This window comes from Bos indicus x Bos taurus, chromosome 27 (genome assembly GCF_003369695.1).
Source record: "Bos indicus x Bos taurus breed Angus x Brahman F1 hybrid chromosome 27, Bos_hybrid_MaternalHap_v2.0, whole genome shotgun sequence".
Taxonomy (NCBI): domain Eukaryota; kingdom Metazoa; phylum Chordata; class Mammalia; order Artiodactyla; family Bovidae; genus Bos; species Bos indicus x Bos taurus.
Genome location: NC_040102.1, coordinates 25767033 through 25785565, shown reverse-complemented (window position 1 = coordinate 25785565; position 18533 = coordinate 25767033). Strand labels below are relative to the sequence as shown.

Below are 18533 nucleotides of genomic sequence, written 5' to 3'. Positions count from 1 at the left end.
GTTTAGTCGCAAAGTAGTGTACGACTCTTTGTGATCCCATGGACTATAGCCCATCACACTCCTCTGTCCATGGGATTTCCAAGGCAAGAATACTGGAGTGGGGTGCCATTTCCTATTCCAGGGGATCTTCCTGACCAAGGCTTCGAACCCTGCCTTGCAGGTGGATTCTTTACTGATGAGTCACTGGGGAAGCCCTATAAAGTACTGGGTTGGCCCAAAAGTTCATTCATTTTTTTGGTAACATCTTATGGAAAATCCAAAATGAAACTTTTTGGTCAACCTAATATTAATGCTCTTACAAATGCATACGCGAATACTTGTTTGTTCTATAAAATTTTATTCTATTTGATGGTTCCTATGGCTATAAACTGTGACAGTTTTTCTTTTACAGTATTAGCCATTCTACTGAAATTAAAAATTCATGAGTTCTCTTTTTAGTACTGCCTCTAAATACACAAAAGAAAACAGAACTATAATTGAAAGAGGAATGTTTTATGGTCTTCATTATTTGATTTCCCCAAAATCATATTAAAGCAGACTCTAAGACCCTATAATTTGAATTTTTTTAAACATAATGAGATTGTAAGTAGGACAATTGGGGCAAGATTCTTTTTAAGATTCATTTTTGATAAAAGAGAACACTACTTTTCTCTGTTCACACTGTACCACACAGATCAATTTTTTTTTAACATTTACCTGTTTGAAATGTTTGCAAAAAGCAAAATGCTCTAATGACAAACAATAATAAATTATAATAAAACGTGAAGTCATAAAAGAGTTCTGAAAATTAAGAACAAGTACAACCTTAACATTAGATGGTCAGTAGCCTTGTTATGTCAACAAAACCTTCTACAGCGTTTTTTAAAAGGTTAGGTCAAAGTTCTACTCCTCCAAATTACCAGTCCTTTGATTACAGCTCAATATCATATGGCTTCACTGTAGTATTACTACAGTTTCACTTTTATTTTGGAAGTGAAACTTCTGCAAGATTAACAACTAATGTCCTCCCTGTTTTATAGCACATTCTTAAAATGGATAATGCACTTCAGCAACTGAAGTGTGTTGTACGTTTTCATTTCAAAAACACCCACAAACTAAAGCGGATATTTAAAATCTTTATTGTTTCATCATCAAAAGTTCTCTTTCCATAGAAGAATGGCAATGCAGGGTCAGTGCACATTCTATGGAAAATTCAGCCCTCAAGTAATTTTAGCCTAGAAATCAGAGACAGCACTATGTCAAGCTAGTGTGCAAGGTCAAAGACACAATGCTGCCAGGGTGATTATTATACAGAAGAAATCCGCAGCTGCTAGAAAAAGAGTCTACGGCCAAGGAAATAAGACAGTAGCAGTGCACCGCACTGACACTCTAGAACAGAAAACAGGGAAGGACCAGAGACTGTACTTTTGGCAAAAAGAAAAACTCGAGTAGATCACAGGCACTGAGTTCCCAACTCTACCTCCAGCTGCCTGCTCCGTGAGCAGCTGTCCCTTTGTCTTTAGGCCTACCTCGTGACACCGCAAGCCGCCCTCAGCTTGTGTGCAGATGCGACAGCCACACGCCGGCATTTCATCCTGCTGCCCATCTCACGGCTCAAAGTAAAAACTTGGGTTGGGCAAAGAAGCCTTGAGGCATCTCTAGTAGAAAGTTGAATAAACCCACAATCTGTTCCCATTTTTTTTGAGAAATCAACTTTATAGAATGAAATAGTTGTTGTGATTACTGTTTCATCTGAAGCCAAAACAGATTTTTAAGTAAGTATACTGAATAAACATACGAAATAGTTGTTGTGATTACTGTTTCATCTGAAGCCAAAACAGATTTTTAAGTAAGTATACTGAATAAACATACAAACAAATGTCCTTAACAAAATACTGTCAGACCTGGACTATTTTCAAAACTCCTGAAACAAACACTGATCATTGCGGGAGAGGTGAGTGACCACGACAACTTGATCATGCCTGGTTACTGGGAATCTGGGGGTCAGGTTTGCCTCTCAAGCTGCCACACAGCTGGACTGGGCTGCTTTGCATGAATTCACACAATCAAGGCCATTTATAAAAGGAAACAGTGTATCTCTGAGGGTGAAAGAAAAAAAATGTTGAGAAGTACACAGGAAACTCGTCTTAAGTATTGTAAAAACACGTATGCTACAACCTTAGGGAATAAGTACTACCATTCCCATGTTCTAGATCTTAAGGTGTTAATATATGACTGGCAAGACTAAGAAGTCACTTTAATCACCTCAAGGCCTTCTGTGTGGGGCAGGGACACTCTGAATGTATGGCAGAGCACTCACCTCTAATTTAAGGTGTTACTAAACTGAATGGGAAAACACACTTTACTGAATACATACAGTGTATAAAGTCAGTCACAAGGAGGAAGCAGGAGGAGGTATTCTAGTACGTAGGGTGCAAACATACTTCCAGTGTCAGTACAGTTCCCCGTGTGTCCCTTTACCCACGCAAAACATGAAAGCCTGAAAGATCAAAAATTTCACTTACAAATAGAAACAGGATTTTTAAAAAATGGAATTTCAACCTCGTTTCTTCCTGCCATGCAACTCACTCTAACTATAATAAACATAAATAAAAACCATGTCTCAAAAATCTGTTTTTACACCCTTACCTTTAACCCTAAGTTCTTCTAGCAACTGAGAATAAAAGCACTCCTTTGCAACAATTCCATAAAATAATTTTCAATTCACAAAACACCTGCTTTCTGGCAAAACCAGCAACTATTATGGAGGGCACGGCATTAACACTTGGCCCCTCTGAGGTATAAATGCAGCTAGATTTGCATTGAGTATATAGTCTATAAGGTATGCTAATGGTCTGCATGTTTGCATAAAATTGGGAGTGATGTCATCCTGACTGAATGAAAAATTTATTTTTATAACTATGTGTAGTGATGGAGGTTAAACAATTTTAAGGGGAAAAAAATGTATTTAGCCCAGTAGTAGCCAGCAGAACTCTAATGCCTAACCAATGCAAATGGTTATTACATTTAAAAAATGTTTAACATTGCATATTGATTAAAAAAAAAAAACTGAACAGGAAAAACACATAAATATTTTAAAATCAGCAGGACACCACAAAAAGCATACTAGAGATAAGTGTGAAATCAGTCAAGCTCCTCCAAAAGAGAAAATCCTTTTAATCCTTCAGCAAGTCTCTGTGAAAATAGTATGCTTACAATACAAGTGAGAAGGGAGCACCTGGAACACCCCCGAGAGGCCTGCTCCACTGCTCAGCATCACTGCCCTGTCTCCTGTGTGCGCGGACGGCCGAGAAATGACAAGAAGTCCATGTGACAAGAGTTCAGTGATTCCTTTCACCACTGCTGCCAGCTGAAGTCATCGTTGCTTCCAAAGACCAAGAAAAAGCCCAGGATAGTTGCAAAGATGACAGTGTTTCCTGTGAGGACGAGTGCACAAGCTCCCCACTCGATCTACAGATGTAAGACAGAAATGCTCAGTTAACAGACATGAAAAACAACAAGGAAATGAAAAGCGATCAAGGCTCCAGTTGTACGCCAACCACGATCCAAAACAAAGACGACTTGTAATAATGACTCTGACACTGCTGAACACATAATGGCTGTTCCTGTAGACCTGGCTATTCTTGCAGACCTGTGATTCCTTTAAAGAGACAGAAAGGCATGGAAAATAATCATTTTTGAAAAGCAAGCTTGACTTCTGGGTTATGAAGAGGCAGCATAGAATTCTATGATTTTCTGTTTTCAGAGAAGTTTGCTTCAAATCTTCCTTAGAATCTAAAAATTTCACCTAGAGAGCAGACTATAAGCATCAGAGATGCACATGTGCTCGTGTATGGTCTATTAGAGAGGCAGGGGGAGTCACTGCCCTGTGTGTGTGGAAGGGTGGCCAGCCTGTCTTCTTTGCTATCTCCATCTTCCCAGACACGGAGGAGCGAATCTGACTGGTGAGTCAGGGAGGTCTCTTCTATTCTTTGGTACCTTCCCACCTGCAGAGATTTCCTCAGGTCTTCAATGTTGTAAGCTGTACAGGGTAGGCCTGGGGTTGTGCAGCACTGGGCGAGTCCATGCCCCCAACTGTTACCTATCTATTTAAGTTCTTGGCCGCACCATGTGGCATGTGGGATCCTAGTTCCCTGACCAGGCGTTGAACCTGGGCCCCTGTATTGGGAGCATGGAGTCTTAACCACTGGACCACCGGGAAGTCCCCATGTGCCCAATTCTGAGAGTGAAGTACTGGCATGCCAACCGCTGCTGCCAATGCATTTCAGTATTTTTACCAATTAACAACAACAAAAGTAAGATTTTTCTCTCTCATCTTCTAGGTTCCTATGTCTCTCATCTCTTTTTCATGTTATTTAACAGACTTTTTTCCCTGAGAAAAACTGAACATAGTCTACTGCAAAATTGTGAGTAGGAGAATGCTGTCACTTACCAAATTTGCTCTGGCAAATACGATAGGGAGGCCAAAAGCTGAGACCACAATGCCTGTTGTAAGAAATATGGCGAGTTCCTTACAGGCGTTACTCATAGCATCCGTATCGTCCACTAGTCTTCTCGCTATGCAGTATGGAATAGGTGAAAGGATATAGAAGAACAGAACAAAGAGGGGCCAGTATTGGCTAGAAAAGGAAAAATAAGTTAATGTAGTTTTTGCTGTCTTTGTCATTTTCCTACACACAGAATATACTCTTTTTTAAAAATAAGGACCAAAGTATACTGCAAGGTACAAATATGACATTGTTTAAATATAAGCTATAAGCTGAACACTGAAAAAGAGAAACATTTTGAGTCACAGTATTCCTAAAGTCAACTACGATACACTGATTAAATATTTCTTAAATGAAAAGAAAATGCTTTATGATTTTTAACAGTTGGAATTAAGGCCCCAAATTAAAAATATTTTTAGGTTATAAATAAAAAGGCATATGAAAAATGGCATTGTTAACACAGTACTTTTAAAATTCAAGATTCATAACCTTGACTTCTAAAATCCTGCTTTGGCATGAAGCTGGAACACCCCCAAACTTTCCTTAGTTCACTAGGAACTCCCAAAATACTGCATACAGAAAATGAACTGAAAGTTAATACTGAAGACTTTCAATCAGAATGTCAACTTTATCACAATAAAAATCATCTAGCTATTGTATCGTGCCATGTCCTTTCCTGGTTTGGATGACATAAAACACTTATGTAAGATATTACCACTGGGAGAAGATGGGTGAAGGGTGCCAGAACTCCTCTGTGCTATTTTTGCAGCTTCTTGACAGTCCATCATCATTTCAAAATAAAATGTTAAAATAAAATAGATGGCTTTAAAACTGCCATAAAATACATATCATAATGGAGATTTGCTTGTACTTAGAGGCTCATGATAAGCAAAGATTTATCTATGTGTTTCTCCTAAAAATCTTCTGCTGAATATTTTGAGAATGACAACAAAAAATTACAAATGGGCATAAGTTTAAGGGAAAACATATGCAAAAAATACAAAATGACAGTAAGTGAAAAATCCAGGTTACCTGTGTCTTCCCTGTCTTCTCTTTCCCAGTTCTACTGGTGTGGGTCTTTCCAGATTCCCATATGGATAAACTTTAGAGATATGAATGAATCACTGCACTTTTAAATTTAATAAGATAGCCTGTTTAACAGATTAGCAACCACAGCCCTTTCTTGTCCCTTATAAGACGACCCGGTATTTGCATCAGTGGATGTACTAATTTATCATTTTTCTTTTGATAGACCTTTAGGATGCTTCCAGTTTTCCTGTTGTTGTTGGTATTATAAACAAGGCCGCCATGAATATCCATACTCTCCCGACACACATATCTTTGTAAACATCTTCAAATAGATTTGTATGAGTTAATTCTAAGAAGTGGAAGGATACATTTTGAGAGCTACAGGCAAACTGGTCACCCAGGACTTGCACCTGTTTGAACTTCCACCCAGAGTACGTGACAATGCTTGTCTGTCCTATCTTTTACCTTTGCCCATTGATTTCATGTAACTTACAAAAGTTTTTGTGTTATTTATTTATGGCTGTGCCGGGTCTTCCTCGCTGTGCACAGGTTTTCTCCAGTAGTGGCAATCGGGGGCCACTCTCTAGTGCCATGGCTTCTCTGGTGGAGCACAGGCTCAACAGTCGTGGCACACGGGCTTAGTTGCTTTGCAGCATGTGGGATCTTCCTGGATCAGGGATTATCTCCTGCATTGGCAGGAGGATTCTTTATCACTGAGCCACTAGGGAAGTCCTAATTTTGAGTGAGGTTGAGTATATTTTCATGTTCTTATTAGCAAACGGCAGTCCTTTTTACGTATTTGTTGTTCGCTTTTCTATTGTGCTGTCTGTATTTTTCTTAGTAATTTAGCCTATGAATTTAAAAAATTCTGTCTTATAGAGTAATTGTTTACATAACTTTTTTCTTTGTCAGTTGCTCTTGACTCTGCTTACAGTTTTTTGTTTGTGTTGAAAAAGACATTTTACATTTTCTTGTCTATAACTTAATCAATTGGTTCTCCAGATGAAGCAGTAGTGATGGGTTAGCATTTCACTATCTGGCCATTAAAAGCTCAGCAGTAGTCAAAGAACAGCAGCCAAAGTCTTTTCTACAAAATGCTGCTGTCCTAAAATACTTTCAAACAAATTTTAAGTGAAGACTTAAAAATTTATCCTTAACAAATGACCATTTCTCAGGTTTACTTCTATTGCAGTAAAAAAAAAAAAAAAAAGTGTTTTAACTTTAAAGGTAGGGCTTCCCTTTAAAGTGGCTCAGTGGGTAAAAGTAGAAAAATGTTACACTTAAACACAAAAAGACAAAAATGTTACATACTTGTATATTGGGAGGGCACATCCAAGCATTAAAAACATCAGTCCAATTGCTCCTCCAAAGGACAAGCTAATCAAAGCTGCAGAGTAAATAAAAAGTCAAACAGAAACAGCAATTAAATCAACATTTATTTTTATTAACATTACTATTAGCAGTCAGAATATTCCCTGAAATCCCAGAAGCAAAAAGCAGGACAAAACACAACAAAAAAGCAAAGGTATTAGTGACTCATCTTCAAAAGCTAGAGTTATCTTGTCTTGGAATAAGCTATTTGAGGCATCTTCAAAGCAAAATACGGTGATACTGATTTTCAAAGCCCTGACAGATGGCCGGCACATTACCACATTCCCAAATTAATGGTCCCATGTCAAAGGAGTCCCATCCCAGTCTGCAAGATCAATGCTTCTCCAGCCTTTAGTATGGTATTTGTTGTCTAGTTACTAAGTTGTGTCCAACTCTTTGTGACCCCATGGACTGTAGCCCGCCAGGCTTCTGTCTGTGGGATTCTCCAGGCAACAACACTGGAGTGAGTTGCCATTCTCTTCTCCAGGGGATCTTCCCCACCAAGGGACTGAACCCAAGTCTCCTGATTGCAGGCAGACTCCTTACTGCTGAGGCATGGGGGAAGCCCAGTGTGATATGACATTTACTCCACAGATCTCTACAGTTTTCAAAAGCAGTCTGTGGAGAAACTCTGCAATCAGCTTTACTGGACTTTAGAGGCCTCATCTATGGGAAAACTTCTCCTGATCAGCGACTGCTTCTTGCACATTCACCCCTGGCATGTACAGATGAAAAGTGTTTAAGGGTGCCAGTAATCAATAATCTCAATTAATTTTGCTATAGATCTTTAAATAGCTTGCAAAACTACAGCCAGATTTCTTTCCCTAAGCTGCTACACATCAGAAAATATTCAGGATTACAGGTACAATCCTTCAGTTGTATCACCATTTTAAGATGTCATCACAAGCCATAGATGCATTCTGTAGGCGAAATAGTTTCTGAGGTCACACACAAACAACACCCACACACCCTGATACAAAGCATATATTTTAGAAAGTGTTTTCACATATATCAGTGAGTAGAAACAATGTTCTTGAAAAAGTATAGTTAATCAACAGTCTAGAATTAAGCAAAGAAATAAATGATCAGTTTGAGCTCCACATAACCTCTATTTCCACAACTAATAGTGGCTAAAAGAATAACTTTCTTTTTTTGTCCAACGATGCAGTCTATTAACCTTAACAGAAACATTAAAATTCAAAAGAGCTGTCAAAAGTCTACAAGTTAGCAAGACAAGACTCAACATACATAAACCAAAATTAACACTTAAGGGGTTAAATGCTGCTCAGAATTAGATATACTTCTCTGAATTAAAATGGTCATAATCAAGGACACCCACAGACATGGGAGCTGAGCAGATTTAGTTTTCATTCCGATCACTGATGTAGGTCATGTCAATCCTGAACACATTTACTTCGTCCTTAATGCCATTAGATTTTCAGTTGCACAAGGAAAACAAAAATAAAAATATCTGCACTTTAATTTGTGGCAAAGGAGGAGCTTTAAGTTTCCAAGGGAATGCGACGTCAACAGTGAGGTAAATACCGAGCTTACCATGTTTTGTCCAGTTCAAGACAGGTCCTCGGAAGCTGGTCTTGCTTGCTTGTGAGGACACGCATTCACCCCAGGCTGCACCCCTTGGCCTCTGCATCTGTACTGGCCTTCTTTCCCCTCCTGGAAGTCAGCGGCTCTCTCAACCACAGGCCCTTTGCATATGCTATCCTTTCTACCTCAGATACTTTTTCATTCACTCATTTCATTCAAGAAATGTCTACAGAGAGCCAAATACCTAACAGGTGCTGGGGTGGTGTTAACGAACAAGGCAAGGCTGTGAACAACTTAGGAGCTTGCATTCTTATCCCAGCTCTGGCCTCTTTCCGCCACATGAGCTCCTGCTTTTCCTTTAGATCTCAGCCCAGTTACCTCTGAATCAGTGAAGTTTTCGAAAAGCCCCTGACTAGACCCATTCCCCCTATTATGTTTATTTATTCCTTCACTCTGCAAATATCTACTTAGTGCCTCCTGAGCACTGCACACTGTTCTTAACACTGGAGACAGGGCAAAGAAAAGAAGTTAAAACTCTTGCCCTCATGCTTATGTTCTAGTGGGAGAATAAATTGATTTTTTTTTTAAAGTAAACAAATGTCAAACGTTATTTAAAAAAAACAAAACAAAAACCAAGGGCGTAAGAGTGCTATTCTAGATATATCGGCCTGGAAGCCATCTCTGATGAGCAGACATCTGGACAGAGATCTATGTGAAATGAAGAAGTGAATCAACCTTGTGGCTATGCGGGGGGACATTTCAGGCTGGGGCACACATGCGGAGGCCCTCTTTGCTCTGGCGTGCCTCCCCTGTGATCATTTATCACAGCAGCTAGGTTTTTGGTTTGTTCTCAGAAAAAATATAATTTTATGTGTCATCATCAATTAATAATTTCCTTAAACTGAAGTGTAAAATACATGCTTGGTAAACAAAGATTAGTAGAGTAACCGATTTTGAATACATTTAAGCTATCGAATTACCATGACATTTGGACAACCAGACATGAAAATAGTTCAGTATAAATGTTTATGCAATGCTATACAGATTTGTTTCTCTTTCCTTCTAAACTGTTCACACCAAGAGAGCAGAGAACAGAGGTTTTCTACTGATTCTCAGGCCTCAGCTCTTAACGCTCCATAATAATTATGTGTGGAATGAACGAAAGGAGGCTGAAGGAAAAGAGACAGGGTGGGGAGATGGAAAAAAGAAGACAGAAGAGAGCCCAGTGCAGCTGAGCAGAAACAGTTGCAAGTGAGAGTCAAGAGGCAGTGGGGCCCAGCTCCTATCAGCCACTTACTATCGGACTATGAAAGTCATCTGAGCGTCAGTTCTTTCTTCTATAAAATAAGGGTTGGACTAGATCTAAAATGCAAATAATTCTCTGAACACTAAGATACTTGTTACAAGACATGCTGAAGAAGTAAAAAAAATAAAAATAAACAAAACCAACTCTGCTTTTTGAAAGGTAACTGCCTAACAGCTCAGTTCATAACTATACTAACACCTTATGTATACAAAAGCCATTTATGCAGACTATAGCTTACAAACCTGGCGGAAACAGAGAGACCACACAGATGTCACAAAACCCACATGTTAAAGCTAACATTCTTTACCCTCTTATTCAGAAGTTATTTATTTGATTTTTGTGACAATTGTTGTATAATGAAACCTTTTATTTTAAAGAATCACCTATGCTCACTTATACATATATATTTCAATAGGCAATTCATGTACCCAGAACAAAGTTAAGTGAAAAGTAACCTTCCTTTCCTGGACGCAATTACTGTTATCTGTATCGTATGAGCACAAAATTTTGTAAGCTTATTTTGATTCCCATATTGAAAATGATGAGAAACAGGAGGAGAGCTGCGGACAAGAACTGCCCTCTGATTGGAGGGAAGAAACTGGAAAAAAAAATTCCAGTTAAATCAGGCATAAAAAATCTCAAAAAGCATACCAGATTTGTGATAATCTTGGCCAGGAGATTAGTAACCTTAGAACTTGGTTGCTGTGGTTAACACTGTTCTATGATAGAGAAAAATTACTTATATTCTTATCATCAAAAAAGAGTCTAAATTCTTTTTAGTGTGCTCTTAAAAAGTTAATGATGACTTATTAGAAAAAACAAACAAGGAACTTTCGAGATAAGATTCGGGTATCAAAAGATTACTTTGTGTGACATCTTACTTCCGGGTCATACTGGATAAGATAAATACCAATGGGGTTAGATAAACTGCTCAAAAAGAGTTCTCAAAAGTGTAAAGTTCCTCCAGTCTTAGGAATCAACAACCAGGTTGATGTATATACAAATCTTGCCATCTATGTATAAACGGTTGTCCTAGATGACAGATCAACAAGGCAAAATTTTACACTGTAATTAAGTGATGCAACATTCAGAAGGCAAAGCTTAGATGAGTCTGGTTTCTACTCCCAAAGCCTCCAGGTTAGGGGTGGAACAGGCCAATTATCAACTCTCAAGACACTGGGTGTGGTTTCTGTGATTACAAAAAGATTGGAATAGGAGAAGGGACCTGAACTGGGAGTTACCAGAAAAATCCAATATGTAACAAAGTAATAGACAAATGGATTCCCTGGTGGCTCAGACTGTAAAGAGTCTGTAAACAATGGCCCTGGATTGGGAAGATCCCCTGGAGAAGGAAATGGCAATTCACTCCAGGACTACTGCCTGGAGAATCCCATGGACAGAGGAGCCTGGTAGGCTACAGTTCATGGGGTCACAAAGAGTCAGACACGACTGAGCAACTTCACTTAATAGACAAATGACTTGAGAAGTATCCTGGATTCAATAAAGTATCCACTTGCAATGCAGGAGACCTGGGTTCGATCCCTGGGCTGGGAAGATCCCCCAGAGAGGGGGACCACAACCCACTCCAGTATTCTGGCCTGGAGAATTCCATGGACTGTATAGTCCACGGGATCACAAAGAGTTGGACTGAGTGACTTTCACTAACATAAAGATAGGTCAACAGGAAGAAAACATCCTGATAACAATCACAACAATCAGAAAACTGTACTGAAACCAAAGTGTAAGTACAATTCCGTTTGAGATACTTTCTGCTGATTAATACTCACCTCCCCATAATTATAAAGTTATTTTCTTGGGAGAGAGACTCCTATATTAATTGACAGTACAGAAATGGGGAAGAACTGGGAAACTGACAACATCCTAAAAATCACAACATTTCTACCATGACTACCTTTCACACAGGTATTTTAAAAGGTGTGTTATAGTTCAAAAGGAGACAGGAAAGTTATCCCAGCTGCTCAACTGACAAAGTTTTCTACCGGAAATGTTTCCAGACATTATAAATAAACAAGAAACAGTAAACATGTGACTCTGGGGAAGAAGCTCAGCAAAAGCTGTCCTTGAAGAAAATAAAAAAACACAGAAAAAACACTGTTACTGAAGTTCTTCACTTCCTGCTTGCCTGCCCTTCAAACAAAGCCGCAGGTCAGGAAATCAATGTAATTCGTTGTCAAGAATTAAGTTGAAAACATTGTTGATGGTTATTCGCTTCTAACCTAACAAAACTACCAAACAGCTGGAGAAAAAAAAAAATGCAACATTTTTTTTAAAGGAAATAGACAAATAAAACGAGAACTTTTTCATTGAGTTTTAATAAAAAACCCTTTTACCTTAAAAAAAAAAAACAAACCCTAACTTAATAAAAACATTGAAATGTGAAAAAGCCTCAAGGTCCAACTGTGGAGAGGGGAGGGAAAAGGAGCCCTTTGGGGTCGCTCACGGGCTTTACATAGTCAGACCAACACCACAAATCAAAACGCATCCGTTTTAGGAGCGTGAAGCTTAGAGTTTGGGTCCTGACGCGGATGTGATCGCCAAGGTTTGGGAAAGAACCATCCTAAAGCCCTTCCAGCGCATTCCTGGGGGCTCGGTTCGGCTCAGCATCCGAAAAGATCGCACTTGTGCCTTTAAATGGGGAATGACACCGATTTTCCATAACTGGCATCTCTGGCGGCCTCCTCAACCCCCTCAAAACCACACAGTGCAAAACCCTCGGCTGCAAACTCCTGCAAAACGCGTGTCTGTGGAGCCGAGCGGCTGGCTGCGGGACTCCGAACGCCCGGCGGGGCCACTTCAATTCTTCGCACCGGGGGGCGACGGGCGGGAGCTAGGCGGCCGAGCTCAGCACCGGGCGGGGGCTGACGCGGGAGCCGCCGACCCTGCCCAGTCCTTTCCGGGAGGCCGCCGCGCCCACCGCGGCCCGGAGGCCGGAGGCTGGGGTCGCGGTCGGGGGGAGCCGGGAGTCAGCCGCCAACGCAGGGAGCCCCGCGGCGCGCGCCGGGTCCCTGGAGACGGCGTGTGGGCCCCGCGTGGGCCCCCCGTCCCCTCTCTCGGAGCGGCGGCCCAGCCCGCCCGGGCTCAGCGCCCCAGGCCCACCTTTGATGCCGGCCATGGTGGTGACGTCGCTCCTGCCTCCGGGACCCGAGGCGGCGGCGGCGGCCTGGAGACCGTAGACGCGCGGCGGCGGCGGCCAGACAACACCCGGAAGTGCGCGACGCAGCACTTCCGCCGGCGGCTCACGCTCGCGCGGGGGCGCGGGGGGCGCGGGGGGCGCGCCGGACTGGGGACCGTGGGTCCAGGCCCCTTCCTCCTCAGCTGCGCTGTTGTGGGATTATCGCTCTCCAAGGCTTTCCGCCCCCGTCTCGGTTCAGGGGCAGTGGAAACACCAGCTTCATCCCGAAGCCCCCAACGGGCATCCCGCAACCTCCCACATCCTTTGAGGAGAAAGAACGCGACTGGAAGCCGTCCCCTTGGGACGCGTGGTGTGATGCCTCTGGGGGAGTCCTTTAGCGTTCTTCAGAGGGCACCCAGTTCTTTTCCCCCTCCATCCTGTAATAAAGGAGCTGTAAGGCCAGTTGGGTGGCCTGCAATTGGCTCCTCACTTTCTGACACAGAACCGGGGTTCTGGTGAGACCCACCTCCCGAAGTAGGAGCGGCGGAACCCAGTAACAGGTGGGATTTAATACAAATACAAACGGGATTTAATACAAATCCAGGCTCTTGGGAATCTGTGAGAGTCGGTTTTGTTTTTGTAACAGGGCTAGGAGAAAAGGAGAAAGCAGAGGTACAAATACATTTAGTTAAGTCGTCCTGCAAAGCGATTGAACATTTACCATGTATGAAGTGATGAAAAACTAGATACAGTTTCTGTCCTCAAGGAACTTGCAGTTTAGTGACACAGACACGAAAAGGTGTAAAATTACAACGAGGACAGTTGTTAGCAAAGTGAATAACTACTCCAATGAAAGTCTGATTTAGATCCATCAGATAACTATTTCCCTGAGGGACAACAGCAGGATGGACAGGTGGGTAAGTAGGAGAGAAAAGGGAAAAGCCATACTGGGGAGAAGATAGTGTTTGCAGGGGTGGGGAAGGGAAAGAGCACATTTGAGAATCCTTTGGGGGCACAAGCCCTGGTGGCTGAGTAAAGTGCATCTTCCCTAATTTGCTCTTGTGAATACAAAAGGGTTGGCATTGCAGACATTTGTTCTTCATGACATTAGTGGGCAACTGGAATTATTCTTCAGATTAGAAGGGTCTATATTCTTTTGCATCCGTGGTCATGAAGAAATCCTAAGTGAATATGCTCTGATTTTTCCCATGAGACCCAGTGTTTCCAGCTTTAAAAAAAAAGAAAAAGCACTACCCTAAGGACTATTTTTTTGAGGACTATTTTTTTGAACAATAGATGTTGTTTAGAGTCAGTTGAGACCTTAAAAACAGTATTTCCAAGTGTTGTATTTCAAAGACCACTTACAACAGAATTCTTTGGGATGCTTCTTAAAAAGGCACGTTCCTAAGCTCCACTCCAGACATTCTGGCTCAGAACTTTTGTGGGCAGAGCCCAGAAATCTGAAATTTTAACCAGCATTCCAAAGGATTCCTATGCAAAGTAAAGCTTGAAAATAATTGTCTGAAGAAGGTGGAATGTCAGTTTTCTTGTCGTCAGTTTTCCAAGCGAATCCTAAGCATTAATAGGGCTTCCCTGGTGGCTCAGATGGTAAAGAATCTGCCTGCAATGCCGGAGGCCTGGGTTCATCCCTGGGTGAGAAGATGCCCTGGAGGAGGGAACGGCTACCCTCTCCAGTATTCTTGCCTGGAGAGTTACATGGACATAGAGGAGCCTGGCATGCTACAGTCCATGGGGTCACAAAGAGTTGGACAGGACTGAGAGACTTTCACACTTCACTTCAAGCATTAATATTACATCCTTTGAATGTTCTCTAAATATTCTTACATAAATTCCTAGTTCAAAAACTTTTCCTTCAGATAGCTTCCTATCTTCCAAAGTCAACTTGCAAAGATGGGGATGAGAGGAAGAGAGCTATTTTTTGTCGAGTAGCTGCTATAAACATTTATCTGTTGCTTTAAACACTGATCTAATTTAATCCTCTCCACACTTTTGTAAACTTGGGATTCTTAACTCTTACAGATCAAGTCAGAGACATCTCAGAGAAGTTTAAAAAAATTTTTTATTATAGAAAAAATTTAATATATAAAAAAGTAATCAGAAGTGTAATGAACTCCCATGTACCGTCAGCTGCCTTCAACAATTAACGCACAATGTTGTTTTATCTATATTCACATCCACTTTCCTTTACCTCCCACAGTATTTTTCCCCATGTTATTTTGAAGAAAATTCCAGATATTTTAATAGCTCAATATGTTTTGAAAATGATTCTTAACAAAACAATACATTTATCACACCTAAAGAATAATTCTTTAATATTTTTATATATCTAGTCAGTGCTTACATTTCCATACCTCATAAGTGTCTCTTATAGTTTATTTGAATCAAAGTCCAAATCGATTTCATGTATTGCTATTGCTATGTCAGAGATGTTTTTAAAAACTGCTTTTTATCTCATAGCTCTCAGTTGAATGGTAACTCTTCAGAACCTTTCCTGGACATCCTCTTTATTTTAGCATTTCACTTCATATTACCCTGTTTTCTTCTTGAAGGCACTTATTATTTATCTGAACTATATTATTTGTTGGCTGTCTCTCCCACTAGAATGTAAATTAGTACAGTCCTTTATGTTTTGTTTACTACTGTCTAGAAGTGTACATGGCCTTTAATGGGACCTCAAATAACAGAAATTCTCTTAAGGTAATTAGTGACCTCTACATTGCAAAATCCAAAGGTCACTTTGTGACCCAACCTTTCAACAACAGTGGATGCTTGGTGATCATTCTTTTCTCTCAACTACCACACCACTACTCTCGTTTGTTTCTTATATCTCACCAGACATTACTTTTCAGACTCTTTCCTGGATCTTATGCTAGAAGTTCAAATGTTAGTATTCTCTTAATTTGGTCCTGGGCCTGTGTCTTTGTTGGGCTTCCCTGGTGGCTCACACAGTAAATAATCTGCCTGCAGTGTAGGAGACCCGGGTTCAATCCCTGGGCCGGGAAGATCCCCTGGACAAGGGAATGGCACTGCACTCCAGTATTCTTGCCTGGACAATTCCATGGATAGAGGAGCCCAGCAGACTACAGTCCATGGGGTCGCAAAGAGTTGGAAACGACTGAGCAACCAACACACTTGCACTGTCTTTGCTATATCGAAATGCTCTCCCTATGAATTGTATCTCTTCCTGTGACATTAAATACTGTTTTCATTTTGATAATATAAGTACACAGTTCACCTTAGCTTGGAGATTTAGACTTGTCTGTCCAAGTGTCTATTTAACATGTCTATCTGGGTTCCTAACAGTCACCTCAAACCTACCATGTGGAGAGACATGATTCTAAGGGCACGAGCTCCCTGTGTCCCCCTTTTCTGACAAAGCAATAAAGCTGTCCTTTTCTACTTCACCCCCACCCCCCCACCACGCAAAAAAAAGCCTAACATGCAGAGACCAGAATTGTCTATTATCTTTATTCCAGTCCTGCTTGGTCCTACTCCATGCTACCACTGTTATGCCTCCTCTTGTTCCTTTCTTTCCCAAACCTACTTTCCTTCCGTCGCACTTCCTTTGTTTGCCTCTCCCACCCTCCAAGTTTTGTTTTATTCACTGTATATCCCCAGTGCCTAGAACGCTGCCTTGCAGGTACTGTTAGATACTAGTAGGTGCTAAATATATGAAGGTACTCATCAAATTAGTGAGGGATGTGCCTCAAAACACAAAGCTAGGGCTTTTGCATCTGCTGTTCCCCACATGGTGAAGATATTCATATTTTCTCATCATTCACAGCTCAAAGCTTCAAAATCACTTCCTCAGCAAGGCTCTCCCTGAAGTTGCCTCCCAGGTCTCTAGTGCTGTTGTTAAGTGTCCGACTCTTTTGTGACCCCATGGACTGTAGCCTGCCACGATCCTCTGTCCATGGGATTTCCCAGGGAAGAATACTGGAGTGGGTTGCCATGTCCTCCTCCAGGGGATCTTCCTGACCTAGGGATTAAACCCCGGTCTCCTGTATTGGCAGGCAGATTCTTTACTGCTGAGCCACCAGGGAAGTCCCAGTCTCTATTGCATTACTGTTTTATTTTCATCAATGCACTATCACTGTTATCTTTGTTTATTAATTATTTAATTCTGTTTGTCCTATTTCTTATCAGTGTAAACTCTATGAGAACAGGGACTTGGTCTGCGTCCTCTAAGCCTAAAACAGCATCAGATACATATTAGGCACTCAACCTATGTTTGTTGAATGAATGAATGGAGAGAAACCCAGGCCTCTCAAACCTCAAAGATAATGCCTATGCACATAACTGTTTTCTCTGGCTGGTTTTTTATTTAGGTGGTAATTTCTCCTCCAGATATCTTGTAAATTCCCACTGCCTCCACATAGAAGGAAATATGTAAAAGTTCTGAGCTTTGGAAACCAGACTATATTTCCACGCCACCTCTGTCTCAAATCCACTCTGTATTTAGCAAACAGTAATGGTGTCACACTCATTGTAAAAGACCCTGATTCTGGGAAAGATTGAAGGCAGGAGGAGAAAGGGATGACAGAGGACTGAATGGTTAGATGGCATCACCGACTTGATAGACATGAGCTTGGGCAAGCTTTGGGAGTTGGTGATGGACAGTAAGCATGGTGTGCTGAAGTCCATGTGGTCTCAAAGAATCGGACACGACTGAGCCACTGAACTGAACTGAACTGAATGGTGTCGCAAAGAGTTGGACTGTGCGACTAACACTTCAGTTCAGTGGCTCAGTCGTGTCTGACTCTTTGGGACCCCATGAATCGCAGCACCCCAGGCCTCCCTGTCCATCACCAACTCCCGGAGTTCACTCAGACTCATGTCCATCGAGTTGGTGATGCCATCCAGCCGTCTCATCCTCTGTCGTCCCCTTCTCCTCCTGCCCCCAATCCCTCCCAACATCAGAATCTTTTCCAGTGAGTCAGCTCTTCGCATCAGGTGGCCAAAGTATTGGAGTTTCAGCTTTAGCATCAGTCCTTCCAATGAACACCCAGGACTGATCTCCTTTAGGGTGGACTGGTTGGATCTCCTTGCAGTCCAAGGGACTCTGAAGGGTCTTCTCCAACACCACAGTTCAAAATCATCAATTCTTCAGCGCTCAGCTTTCTTCACCGTCCAACTCTCACATCTATACATGACCACTGGAAAAACCATAGCCTTGACTAGATGGACTTTTGTTGGCAAAGTAATGTCTCTGCTTTTGAATATGCTATCTAGGTTGGTCATAATTTTCCTTCCAAGGAGTAAGCTTCTTTTAATTTCATGGCTGCAATCACCAACTGCAGTGATTTTGGAGCCCAGAAAAATAAAGTCAACCACTGTTTCCCCATCTATTTGCCATGAAGTGATGGGACCAGATGCCATGATCTTCGTTTTCTGAATGTTGAGCTTTAAGCCAACTTTCACTCTCCTCTTTCACTTTCATCAAGAGGCTTTTTAGTTCTTCACTTTCTGCCATAAGGGTGGTGTCATCTGCATATCTGAAGTTATTGATATTTCTGCCAGCAATCTTGATTCCAGCTTGTGCTTCTTCCAGCCCAGCGTTTCTCAGGATGTACTCTGCATAGAAGTTAAATAAGCAGGGTGACAATATACAGCCTTGACGTACTCCTTTTCCTATTTGGAA

General features: G+C 41.4%; 1 protein-coding gene across 2 annotated transcripts; it reads right to left on the bottom strand.

Annotated features, from left to right (window-relative positions):
* Positions 1 to 1095: 1095 nt before the first annotated feature.
* Positions 1096 to 13286, bottom strand: LEPROTL1 (leptin receptor overlapping transcript like 1). Of its 2 annotated transcripts, none has more exons than XM_027530109.1 (4): positions 12856 to 13286; positions 6828 to 6903; positions 4433 to 4619; positions 1096 to 3450 (listed from the first exon to the last, which is right to left on the bottom strand). In XM_027530109.1, the coding sequence occupies exons 1-4, from the start codon at positions 12869 to 12871 to the stop codon at positions 3334 to 3336; spliced, it is 396 nt and encodes a 131-aa protein (XP_027385910.1). In that variant the 5' UTR covers positions 12872 to 13286; the 3' UTR covers positions 1096 to 3333. The 2 variants fall into 2 exon arrangements, with proteins under 2 accessions (XP_027385910.1, XP_027385909.1); XM_027530108.1 differs by lacking the exon at positions 12856 to 13286 and adding an exon at positions 8442 to 11047.
* Between the last annotated feature and the right edge of the window lie 5247 nt (positions 13287 to 18533).